The sequence below is a fragment of the Apostichopus japonicus genome, chromosome 3 (genome assembly GCF_037975245.1).
Source record: "Apostichopus japonicus isolate 1M-3 chromosome 3, ASM3797524v1, whole genome shotgun sequence".
Lineage (NCBI taxonomy): Eukaryota > Metazoa > Echinodermata > Holothuroidea > Aspidochirotida > Stichopodidae > Apostichopus > Apostichopus japonicus.
Genome location: NC_092563.1, coordinates 2,895,331 through 2,909,236, shown reverse-complemented (window position 1 = coordinate 2,909,236; position 13,906 = coordinate 2,895,331). Strand labels below are relative to the sequence as shown.

Sequence of the window (13,906 nt, the reverse complement as noted above, 5' to 3'; positions counted from 1 at the left end):
TGCATGAAAAATGTTTCTGTTTCAAATAAGAAAATATATAAAATAAAACATAATTCAAAACATGATTCCGAAGTAATTTAAAGTACAATTAGAACATTAATTCCCAAGATAAAAGTGAGTATTGATTATTTCTTAGCTATATATATCTTTCAGTGACAAGTCTCCCTGAGAAAAAAAAAGCTCTGTTCTTGTTTCAGTTAAATATATATATATATCTTCGTCCACATTGTCTGATCGAAGTTGTGACGAAATGTTTGAAAAGCTTGACAAAAGTAAATCAATTTAAAACATATGAAGATATGAAACTCGTCCAAATATAACGCTAAATCTATATATGCCTATAGGTATTAAATAATCGATTATAATATAAAACAATTTCATATAATTTTTTTTAATAAAACGGAAGATTCGATAAGTGAACATTAGCGACCTACATTATTTAAGACGGACACATCCAATATGTGGAAACGAAGATTTTTAGTCTATTCATTATCGATATGGACAGTTTTACTTCTCTTAAGACAACCGTTTGGTAATTTTAAGTAGATACTCTGAAGTATTTCTTAACTTATACAACAACAAAATTATCTAGAATAGTGATTTACTATCGAATTACAACTATTATGTTTTCAATTAGATATGACATATTTTAATATGGATTAATTAATTAATGTATTCATTGAGAGACAGGTACGACATATGTAAGGTATGAAAGTACTGAATATACAAGATGGAACAAAGTAACATTAAATTGTATCACAAGATTGATAACATGTAATATTATAATGATTCTTTGTAATAAACTGAATAAAAACAATAAATAGATTTAGAATAATATTTTGCAATGATGGTGTAATTTTTATTTCGCTAGTCTGTGTATATGTATAAATGTCATGGAATTAACAAACTTAATATTGTACATTGTATACCTGCAATCAAGTTGAAGGTATTTGGAGTGTCAGTACTTTATTGATACAATAAGGCATTTTATTACGTCTAGTCTTAAAAGATAGTTTTGTATATGGTTTCATTCTTGCGGAATTATGAATTTTAATTTATTTTCACTGAGATAACCTGCGATGATACGTTACATAACATGAAATACATCAAGTTGAATTTTACATAGTGAAATAAAATCCGAAAATTTGGTAGTTTCCACTCCACGACCTCGTTGGACTAGGCCGGGCACAGGGACCGCCCCCCCCCCCACTTGCAGACCATTCTGCTCCCATGTGTGCTATACCGCCATTCGTAAAAAAGACATCGCAAGTTATAAGAGACGAGTATTGTAAACCCCATCCTCTTTATTGTTGATAGTGTACCTCATATTGTTGGTGTCCACCCCCACCCCCCCCCCCCACAACCTCCCTAACTCAGAATTCCTGACTATATGGGCCTGGGTTGGATATACATCTTATAATTGCCCCAAACTAAGGAGAGTATATAATTGTTACATATAGTTGCTGCATACAACTCACTTAGATCTTTTTTTTCAATCTTTATAGTAACGAAAACGACTGAGGGAGAGCGTCTATACATCCGCACGGATAACTTCTATTATCGCATGCGCAGATGTCTGTACCCCTCCAGTGACCGGTGATTGTATTTTAACTGGTGTGACGTGAACGAAACTTTAACAGAACTTTACAATTGCGAATTAAATTACAAAATTGACAATTTTGATGTTCAAAACTACGAGGAAAGTGCTAATTGCACATATGCAGAAATAAGACCCCGTGAATATAAAACATCAGAAAATATGAACATTCATGGAGTTACATAGCTCATCTCAAAGTTGTGGTTTTAACCTTTGACCTCTGCCCCTTGACCCTATACCAGTTACGTCATCAATCACCAAGGCGTTAGCAATGCATATTCACTGTGTACCTTTTGAAACATCTTTGGCCTTCACTAACTCTGGGTTCGCAAACATGCAAAGAACACACAAAAACCCGTGTGAAATACTTATATGTGGCTTCACACTCACGCAAAGTTTCATATCTGTTGTTTGTAGCTATGGAAAGAAAAAAAACTTCTGAAAATGTTATTTCCTGCCAACAGACGAATAAATAAACAGATGTTGGTTGTCATTGAAGTCTTAATTATGATTGTTTAAGAAAGCACGGCTACTTTCAATATTCATATATATGTGTGTGGACTCACTACATTATCACAGCTAATACAAACCAGACTTTGCATATCAATATAAGATTATGATAGCCTACTGAATATGTATGAATGTTGGTCGTTGGGCATGCGCTCTGCGTACCTAAACTATATCGTCAACGCATGGAGACCGCATAAAGCAATGACATAGCGCTGTGTCCTTGAAACAATAAAAAGTGCATTTCCAAAGTAAAATCAAACTTGTTGAGTTTCCGTGCTGTGACGACAATCCGCTATTGAAGATAAAAAATTGAATATTGGCATTTCTAATTAAATATCAAAGTTTATAATGGCAATATTAAAAGAAATGGCTTAGTTTACTTCGCAATGTTTAGCCTTGTTCTACTTTTAACGCAAATGATCAATATATTGGGCACACAAAAGGTAATCGTTAACCAACCAAAATGTGTCCGACGTCTTTCTATTTTCTGTTTTTCCTTTTTATTTGGCGCGCGATGGAGATATGAAGCATTAAGAAAAGGTCGATTTCAAAACAAGTTCTTTATAAGTAAACCCGCAAAGAACTATATGCAGGATGGATTTTGATCATATGTAGATGCTCTTTTTATAACTACAGACAGCGATATGACAACTATGGTAAAACAGTTTTGGAATAAATATAATATTTTACCACGAATAAATATAATATGTGGACTTTGAACCTTCTAACGTATTCGCTAACGACATGGACAGTTTTAGTTGTACTACGTCAGGCGTTTTCTCAGGGTGAGTAAATTCTTGTTATAAGTTAAAGCGAAGTGAAATTGAAGTAAATTGAAGTCAAAAGCTTGAAGTGTTTGCTCGATTACAGTAACGTTCCTTCACAATCGAATAGGCCACAAAATCTGGAAACTAGTTAGTTAATTATAGTTAATTAGATTAGTTAATTCCATGGAATTAAATGTCATAAAAAAATGTTGAAAATGTTGAAGAAAATGTAGATTAGGCCTATATTAATACTGATATCGGAAGTACTCAGTTATATAGACTTCCATTGTCGATATAACATCCTATATACACTTAACATGTAAGAATGTGCAGAATGGGGTTTCATCATTATATAACTTGTTGAGTCCAGACTTGTATTTTGAGTACAACATCATGTCGAGTACAACATCGAGTACAACATCATTTTATCAGTACAAGAAGAATTTCCTTTTCTTGTGAGTTCGAGTACGAGTGGAAGGCATACGACTTTTACGTATAAAGTTTTCAACGATACCAACACTATCATAGGCGTAGTTCAAACTGTTCCTTGATCATACTCCAGTATCTATAGATTATACAGTACAATATTAAATATTCGTATACTCGCACCATGTCCTTGTACTCGTACACAAACCAAGTGGACGTCTGTATATATACTTAAGCTTAAGTTGTACTCTTGCTGTTGTTGCTCGTACAACAAATCTGACCAGGGGCGTACGCAGGATTTCATAGGCGGAAAGCTGCCCTGTGGTCATTGAAGCCGACTTCCGATATAAAGGGTGGGTAGAGGGGTTTGGTTGTTGTCAACCACCGATTGTTTTACACGTCCAAGGCTACATTCTAGGCGTATAGTATAGTGGTCTAAATTCTTTCCCGGCCGAATGTTAAGGTCACCCCGACTGAACCATTTTGTCCCGGCTGACGATGGGAGGTGGGGAGGGGCAATTCCCCCGCCCTCGCATCCTTTGGACACGCCCCTGAATTTGATAGAAACATGATTTACATTTAATTCGTTCAACATTTCCCCTTGATATAATTATACTTTACAATTCAGTAAGCTGTATGGTATATATTGAATCAGCCAACTCTTTATTCATTTCATTGCACTGACCTGGCTATAATATCATACATCAATGAAACTTGTAGTCAGTCCTAACTGGTACTCACATTCTAGGATAATATTACTTGAACTCATGCTCGAAGGTACTTTTAGTAGTCGCATACTGCACGAATAAATACGCGTACTCACACTAAGAACCTTGTACCTCGTATTATAGTACTCATACCACCTATACTCGTACTAAGACCATTGTACGCGCGCTACAAGTCCGTACGCACGTTACGCACGCATTATTATTATTATTAAAATAATAATATGAAAATAATAATATGAAAATAATATATATATATATATATATATATATATATATATATATATATATATATATATATATATATATATATATACAGGCCTCCTTGTATATTGGCGTAACATGGAATTAGTCAACATATTAATAGAATTGCAATGCCCCATCACTCTATACTTAGTATTTACAGCAATACACTGCGACCAACTAGTGTTACATCTAGCACTTATGTATTTTTTTTAACATGTTGAATGAATACGGTATTGTTCCATCTGTAGCACTACCATCTGGCTGTCCGTCATGTTGGTCAGCATGGACAGAACGGCCACTGTTACCGTTACCCAAACGGAACTCGGTAATGCGTGCCAGTGGGACCGAGGTTTATAAGTATATGGTTGGGGTGTACTATTGTGTTGTTGGACTGGTATACTGTTGTATTTTGTATGCATGCATTAATTACAACCTGCTACTGCAGGCGTTGCATTATTGACTTATTTTTAACATGTTAAAAAATCCTCTTTTTCACTTTTTAGCTTCGCCTTCTGATTGTCCGTCAGATTGGTTAGCATTGGACGGCCACTGTTATCATCACCCACAGAAAACAGTCACGTGGAACGAGGCTGATGTATGGTGTAATTCGTATGGAGCTAGGATCCTTGTACTAGAGACAGAAGAAGAACGTGTTGCTGTTAGAGATATCATTGACCTGTCTAACATGTGGCTAGGATGCAACGATAAAGACATCGAATCAAACTGGATCTGTTATAGTGACACCCTTGCAGAGTTTTGGTGTAAGTGTGTTGAAAAACAAAACACTGGAAAGAGCTGATCAGAGTATTTCGAGATAAGTGAATATGGCAGTGAAGAGTATTAACTTTCAGATAGAAACGACTTTTTTTCTTCTGAACGAATTTTTCTTCTGCCATGTCTTGGGTTTACTTTGTAACACTAAACTGTGACTGTGAACTATATATAAATATATATATATATATATATATATATATATATTTATATATATATATATATAGGCATATATATATATATAGGCATATATATATAGGCCTATATATATAGGCCTATATATATATATATTTATATATATAGTATTCATGTCAAATTCCGTATTGTTTCATAGCGTGGTCAAACGGAGGCCCAACTGATTCTACTGGTGTTGAAAACTGTCTGTATGTTGAAGGTACCAGTCTGAAAGATGAAAACTGTCTCTCATTAAAGAGCTTTCTTTGTGAGGGTGAACCAGCTGAGATGTATTATTTCAATTCCGGTGAGTATCCATAGTATAGGGGTGTACTACGTTATATAATGATATTTTATACTGTATTAGGGGGTGTCCTATACCGCAATTTATTGCTTCATTGACTTCCATTCTAAACGTTGGTCACTTTTCTATGTCGCTAACGCCACGCAAAACAATAAAAGTAGTTATTAGCACGACTTACCTCGTTATAGACCTATAAATATGCCCAAGGAAGACCATTTCAAGTCTTTAAGGTGGGAGGGGGGGGGGGGGTGGGGAGTTTAACAATCCTCATAAAAGTAATTTAGACGGCTTTTGACAAGTGTTACAAATTTGGATCAAAGCACTCGTACTGACAGTATAAGCAGTATGGATATCACCTTTCTATCATATAGGCCTAAGGTTAGGAACTGTTTATACTGTCAGTTTGAGTGCTTTTGAGCATGATATAGAAGGACAGTATAGAATGGTATTAGCACTAGCATATTGTCCCAACTAGCTTCGGAGGTTTCTGCACCATTTATGTCGTTCACAGCATACGTTCATGCAGTACCAATTAATATATATATATATATATATATATATATATATATATATATATATATATATATATATAGAGTGGTTCAAATATAAATTGTATTAAATAACCCTATTTAATGTGAGTCTTTCATCTAACATAAAAATCAATATTTAATCAATATTTTGTTGGCTATAGGTGTCCAATGTCCGTTTGGTTGGCTGACGGTAGCCGGTAAATGTTACTTTCAAGCTGGTGGGATCTTCAAATGGCTCGAGGCTGAAATATACTGTAATTCATTTGGTGGGAATCTACTTGTCGTGGATTCAGAAGATGAAGTTTTGGCGATAAGCGAAACTTTCAGTCCATTGGATCAATGGATTGGTTGTTCTGATCAATGGGTTTCCGGAGATTGGATATGCAATGGCAAAGATCTTACGTCATTTTCGGGCAAGTTTGATGGGCCTTCATTAGATAAAAGAGAAGTTATTAGCTCTATAATAAAAGTTTCCAGGGCAATTCTTGATTCCTACATTTGAAGTCAGAAGAATCATTCAACGAGTTCTGTATACTTTTTGTTCTTTTCTTTTGTTTATGTGCGTGTGTGGGGGGGGGGGGGGAGGGTTGGTGGGCGGGGTGCTATTACTGGTATCACATTATCTTATAATTACTGGTATAGTTTATCTATTTCGGATCAACGAAAGAAGTGAAGTTACATGTAACGTGCATACCACGTGGTAACGGACCGTGAGAGATTATACAAATCTACAAGTTAAAGAACTATATTATCTTGAAGACGTAAAAGGGCGGAGAAGGACCAGAATTTCACACTATGGCGTAGTAGGAGAAAGAGTTGGGGAGGTGTCTTGTTCGCCTCATTAGAACAGTATTAATGGAACGCTGCAAAGGAAAATGTTATATTTTTCACCATCTGGGAATTCAAAATTTAGAATTAAACGGGTTTTTCCCCTGTTGATTTCATTATTTTTTTCCTCATTAGCGTGGGCTGTAGATCAGCCTGCCAGACAGGGCTGCGCTACATTGAACGATGAGCTTGGGTTGAAGGCCGAAGATTGCAACAACAAGAAAGACTTCTTCTGTGAAGTTTCATTACAAAAGCTTACAACAGAAGTGTTTGGTGAGTAAACAAATCATGGCAAAGATGACAAAGGGATACAAAGGCTGATATCTCATAAAGACCAACAACTGAGAAGACATAACATAGTGTATATGTTTAACTGCCACTTATGTTCTGCACCAGCTCTTTGTCATTGTGATCGTCATCGTAATCGCCGTCACCGTCATAGTCAATCCGTTGTCATCGTTATCATCGTTAATGTCATCATTATCGTCATCGTTGTCATTTTCATTGTCATCGTCATTGTCTACGTCATCGTCGTCATCATCATGATCGTCCACATTATCATCGTCGTCTTCGTTATCGTCCACATCATCATCGTCCACATCATCATCGTCGTCGTCATCGTCATCATTATCGTTAATGTCATCATCACCATCATCATCATCATCATCATCATCATCATCATCATCATCATCATCATCATCATCATCATCATCATCATCATCATCATCATCATCATCATCATCATCATCATCATCATCATCATCATCATCATCATCATCATCATCATCATCATCATCATCATCATCATCATCATCATCATCATCATCATCATCATCATCATCATCATCATCATCATCATCATCATCATCATCATCATCATCATCATCATCATCATCATCATCATCATCATCATCATCATCATCATCATCATCATCATCATCATCATCATTATTATCATCATCGTCACCGTCGTCATTTTCATTGTCATCGTCATTGTCTACGTCATCTTCATCATCGTCATCATCATCGTCGTCACCGTCCACATCACCATCGTCGTCATCGTCCACATCATCATCATCATCATCGTCGTCATCATCGTCATCATCTTCACCATCATCATCGTCATCATTATCACCATCGTCGTCATCGTCCACATCATCATCATCATCGTCGTCGTCATCATCGTCATCATCGTCATCATCTTCACCATCATCATCGTCATCATTATCACCAGCGTCATCATCGTCCACATCGTCATCGTCATAATGATCGTCGTCATCGCTGTCATCATCGCCGTTGTCATCGTCGCCATCATACTCATCATTCCAAGACTCTCTTCGCTGGCAATGATTAGTTTTTAACATAGTTTTCAAATACAAGAAACATTCCTCTTCTCTCTCTATAGGTATCTGTCCACCTGGATGGGTTGAACTGCAAGACGCTTGCTACTTCTTCCGATATAAAACAAATACGTGGGATCTCGCGGAGGAATATTGTCTCGATGCAGTATCAACGCTGGTCACTTTCGAAGCGGCGGAAGAAAGAGACATCGTGAGGAGTTTCTTTCCCAATCGCGATGTATGGATCGGTTGCAATAACCGCGATAGTGTAACCAAATGGGATTGCCAAGGAACAATCGAACCTTTCTTAGGTAATTAACGTGTTTTACAGCAAGAAAAAGAAAGGGGGTTGGTGGGGGCGCTTTCATTAACAATTCAACACGGTTGTATATTATTTAGCTAACACTGTGTCCCTATGTAGTTTCGAATTAGACTTTACCGTCTTGTTCATTCATATTATGAGTTAACTTTTAAGTTGCTTCATCAAATTTTCTTCGCCGAACAGATTTTGATGACAACGAACCTTCCACAATGCTAAATGAGAACTGTTTGGTCATGACCAGCTCCGGGAAGTTCAGAAGTGATAATTGTGAAAATAATTATTATTTTGTCTGTAAAATGCCAAAAGGTGAGTGTATAATTTTTTTTTACGTATGGCGTAATTCGCTAAACATATTGACGTTGGTTCATGTCCTCGACATTTTTATAAGATGGTCCCTACGTGTCCCTTTGTAACAACATGGTAACCCTACCCCCACCCACCCCCACCCAACGAGTTATACGTACTGTTGGGTAGCACTATATCAGTAGCCTTTGTAGGTTTATATAACGCGTAATGCTTCCCAGCCAAATTCTGCGACTGCATGAGTTCGCGGCATATTTCATCGTTTGCACCGAAATTGTTTACATTGAAGGGGAAATGTTTACAATAAAGTAACACAATTTGCCCTAGCAGATAAAGTTCCATTTTTTAATTAAAAAAAAAACTAACGATAATTTGAAGTCCGCGAATTTACAATAAAACTGTCAGCTGCAAAATATGCTCAACCTACCTATAGCTTGGAACGTAATTATGTTATGTCTCGATATGTGTAACGTTAATCTACCACGTGGCAAGCATCGGGTATTATGTTTTACAGTAGAGTTCACCCGCCCCCCCCCCCACCTCCCTCAACCCAGCATGATGAAGGTTATACTGTGTTTGTAGTGTAAATAACTAGATGTGTAAAGTATTTATCTCTAAAAGTTGCGAGCGTTTTCAACAAAATTAAGAAAATATTTGCAGACCTATTGAAGTATTGACATTTTTGGAGAATCAATGTTATTAGTAAGTTGCAAAGATCCATTAATTCGCATTCATGTGGCCTCACTTATACCAAACTTTTTGAAACGGGTGGGGGACACCCCTCATTTAGAACCCTCCCTCAGGCCGGCAGTCTATAACTTCAATCCTGAATCGAACCGCCCATTCCCCCCCCCCCACCCCACCTTTAAATGAAAGGTTGCATGTGCATGTAGTATATGTGTGCTTATATATTCTCATACATATATATATATTTAGACTATTTATGGTATTTCAAAACTACCATTGTTGAATGAAATAGATGTAAGAATTGAATTGTGTCATGTTTGCACAAGGCTCACAAACAACACGCATTTCTCTTTCAGATCAATACCTGGGTTGCTACCTCGATCAAAGCAATCGTGCACTAGTAGCCAACTTCGTGGCACTGAACGGATTAGCGAACGTTTACAATTGTATGGTAATTTGCAACGCAATGAATTACGTCATAGTAGGTTTACAATACAGTTCGCAATGTTTCTGCGGGAATGAACTTTATTCCCATTACGGACAATATCCCGAGTGGCAGTGTTTATCGACATGCCGTGGGCAGGATCGTCAGTTTTGCGGAGGTACTTGGAGACAGTCTGTTTACAGAGTTGGTAATGTTTAATCTCATTATTTTTAATCCATTTGTGTTTTATCCTTTTCATGTGTATTCAACTCACGAGGAAAGGAAAACTGGGACTGGGTGGAGCAGGGATGGGGGTGGGGTTGGGTATTGTATACGTTCGTGTTCTATATGTGAATTTTCCGAATGTTGGCTTAGATGTCAATTCTCTCTTCATCTGCAATTTCATTACCATGCAACCTGTTTGTAAAACTTTTTGTTGTCCTTTTGCCTCATTGAATAATTGATTGGTACAATTCAATTAAGGTGGCGTACTCCTATTAGCGTCTATATCAATCCACCCCAAATAATCTCCTTCAGGAAAAGTGCCAATTAGGAGCAGGAGAACATTTTTATGCTATGTTATCAATTAGGATGTGTTTTGTTTTTGTGGCTTGGATGTTAAAGAGCATGAATGGAAGCACATGTGGTGCAAAAATTGGGCCAATTGAGGTACTTTTAGACCAGTTTAGCCACCCCAGGAGCAGCGTACGAAGATTGTTTACGACTGAGTAACGAGTAAAGAGTGACGAGAAGTTCCGGCTCTATAGCAAAAAATCTGCATGGTCATGGTACGGAAAATTGATGGTGCCATGAAAGGCCGACTTGTCAGCTATCCAGTGATGGGTAGCGTTTAGTTAGTCTATCTAGACTTGGAGACTACGTTACTTTGTGATATAGTGTGTAAGTCAATGGGGCTTTTACTGGGCGTATGCTACCTTAAAGACGTTCTCAGCTCAATTGCCATGACGACTTCACTGACACTGCTGTTGCCAGATTCAATATGTAAGATACAAATTACAGTTATGATTTGGTTTCGATCTAATAGTGGAGAAAGTTTCCAGCAATTTTGCTTATGAACTTCATGACATTGCACCGAAAAAGCTTACGATTGGTCAGGAAAAAAATAGAAATGCGCCAGAGCCACATATCAACCGCGTTTCCATGGTTTGAAGTAGTCCCATACACGTGTGTAAAGATTTTGTCACGAAAATGTCTGAAAATCTGTTGTGACATTAATTAATACCCCTACTCCCCCCTCCCTCTAGTATAGGTTTGTTATTGCATTTGCTTCCTTCTTTTTTTTATAGGTTCGAAGGCAGCATCGGTTTCCCGGTTATACAAGGCCAGCAAAAGAAAACGGCTGAAGGAGAGCGTCTACGCAACCGTAGAAGTCAATAGTATCACCGCATGCGCACTTGCCTGTACTGCCAGTGTTCGATGTCTGTCATTTAACCTATGTAAAATCAACGAATCTTCGACGGACATATACAATTGCGAATTAAGTTACAAAATCACGAGGTTTGATGTAACAAATTACGAAGACAACCTGAATTGTACATATGCAGAAATAAAACCTCCGTAAAAAAAAAGTTTAAAAAAATAGTTGCATTTTCAAATGGAATTTGTTGATGCTATACCTTTCTCAAAGCAACTAGTTTTCGCAACATGCAAAAGAATTGAACGCACCTTTTTAAGATCGCCAATATATTTTACGAAATTTTAATGTGTGTTAAAGTTGGTTAAAACTATTCAAAAAACATGATTCTCACTAGGCTCAAAATTATTCAAATACAATCAAGGCGTGTCAACTTATACGATGTGGCTTCAAAATGTAAAACTTTGCGATCAGTATTCGAATTTCTAGCATATCAGGTCACAAGTCTGAAGAAATTTACTTCTCCCTTTCTAGAGCAAAATATGTTTGCAGTAAGATATTTGATTACAGCAGTATACTAATATAATAAACAGATATAGAAGGCCTATTTGAAACCTAATGTGAAAACATTCAGAATACTGAACGAGTAATTGTATCCAGGCCGATAGCATATTAACATATTTATACGTTTTCTAGACGAAAGTTGTTGTTATCAACAATCAATAATGTACTTTTCATATATGTCGAGGTCCAGCGCTTTTACTATACGTAGCCAGTGGCGGAGCGTCCATACAGTCAGGGGGCGAATGCCCCCCCCCCCCCCCTGACGGACTCAAATGGACTGCTGGCGCCCTTTTCAGCTCTTTACCACTTTTTACTTATTCGTGATTATTGACTTTTTTATTGCGCTCTCATCAACATATTGACATTTGTCACATTTTGTTGGTGTAATTTGGCGATGACACCTATTTATTCTTCGTTTATCTGCAAATTAGCCAGGCCCGGAAAGGGTCATTTCCCGCGATCTAGGGAGTATCTTTACTCAAAAAAATTCTGTCCGCTACGCGCCAACCTGTGGTGGCGCTCCGCTTAGATAGTGTCGAAAGCGCCCCCTACAGACCATTCTCGCCCCTCCTGACCAATACCCCTAGCTCCGCCACTGTACCACCAGCAAAGTCAGTCATGGATATGACGGGAACAATAAATTCTACTATATTTTACTATGTAACGAATGACGCCACAAATCATCTGTAAGCAATGATTAAAAGATTTGCTTAAATTTATTTTATTGGTCATTTTCTGTCATAACTATCAAATTAAAACGTTCTTATATTTAAGGTTTGTCTCAAAAAAAGGTCACAATGCCCCTACTGCTCTACGAGTTTGTGCCACCACCCCTCCCCCTCCCCACAGTAATCCTCTTCTCTTCTGCCGGTCAAACGCGGTTTCTATTCAGAAATAAAACACCGTAATAGATCTTCTTTGTGATCAATTTAATTTCTAAATATCAACCTTTTATTATTGAAGTTTCTTATATACTAAACAACTAACTTGGCTCCATTTTTAAGGATTAAAATTTCCTAGCATTGTTCCTTTTATTCGCCGCTAAGAAAAAGTTAACGTAAGGTGCACAAGTTGATTCGGTTAACTTGAAACGTCAATCATTTTGAAACGAAACCATCGTTAAAAGTTGAACGAATCAAGAATCAGCAGTACTGTTAAACTTAATTTTCAAAATATCAGGGTCACGTTTGTGTTTCACGTGGGTTGTTGATAATTAGAGGAATGGCTATTTTCGACACTGAGCTTGCAATGAGTTTAGTATCAGTTTCCCATTGATCACACACGTGGTCGATATTTAATAATGAAAAAAAAAATGAGAGAAAATTGGCTTATCGATCCCTTGCCACGTTTTAGATGAGTCCACATTCAACAACTAAACTCATAACACACGTCAAGTGATATGTAAGGTTCTTGCTTTAAATGTAGACTTTCATTTCATATCAACTATCGACTTCATTCATGTTTTGACTTCAAGACGCCCGTCTTCCCCAAACCTTTGGTGACCTCAAATGACCTTTCACCTTCACAGAAAACAGTAGGATTCTTGTAAACACTAATGGGGAAATAAAGACCAAGTATGAAGTAAATTAAGTTTTACATCAAGTTATTGGCTTGAAATGGATCCCCAGTTTAAACTCTGTCAATGTCACACGACCTTTGACTTCACAGAAAACAGTAGGATTCGTATACTCAGCATGATGGATCTAAATACCAAGGCTAGGGTGAGGGGGTTGTTGGGTGGGGCATGTGGGGGTGGGGGCTGGGGTTGTGGGGGATGTGGCGGTTAACTGTTGATACAATTAAAACAAACACAGACCAGGCGTACTTCTTGCTAAATGTGAATTCTATAACGACTTTTCTCTTTTTTTAAGGAGTGCAAATCCGAATTAAAAATCTCATTTCATGATTTACTCCCCCCAGAGCCCCCACCCCCCTCTTCCCTCATTCCATTCCTTACTGTCTTATAGAATCCTACATGCAGTTTGGTATACATTATACAAAACTGATGTACCC

At 37.3% G+C, this 13,906-nt stretch overlaps 1 protein-coding gene across 1 annotated transcript; it reads left to right on the top strand.

Moving 5' to 3' along the window:
- Positions 1 to 2,637: 2,637 nt before the first annotated feature.
- Positions 2,638 to 13,835, top strand: LOC139960070 (C-type mannose receptor 2-like). Its single transcript, XM_071958124.1, has 9 exons — positions 2,638 to 2,892; positions 4,775 to 5,032; positions 5,377 to 5,523; positions 6,212 to 6,463; positions 7,014 to 7,151; positions 8,284 to 8,529; positions 8,724 to 8,846; positions 9,887 to 10,162; positions 11,262 to 13,835. The coding sequence occupies exons 1-9, from the start codon at positions 2,814 to 2,816 to the stop codon at positions 11,534 to 11,536; spliced, it is 1,794 nt and encodes a 597-aa protein (XP_071814225.1). The 5' UTR covers positions 2,638 to 2,813; the 3' UTR covers positions 11,537 to 13,835.
- The last annotated feature ends 71 nt before the right edge of the window (positions 13,836 to 13,906 follow it).

What these genes read in the sequence shown, in the direction of transcription:
- LOC139960070 (XM_071958124.1), top strand. Translation starts at nt 2,814, where the DNA reads ATGTGGACTTTGAACCTTCTAACGTATTCGCTAACGACATGGACAGTT. An exon ending in CACCCTTGCAGAGTTTTGGT is followed by an intron (nt 5,033 to 5,376) that starts GTAAGTGTGTTG and finishes ATTGTTTCATAG; the next exon opens with CGTGGTCAAACGGAGGCCCA. An exon ending in TGTCTGTAAAATGCCAAAAG is followed by an intron (nt 8,847 to 9,886) that starts GTGAGTGTATAA and finishes TTTCTCTTTCAG; the next exon opens with ATCAATACCTGGGTTGCTAC.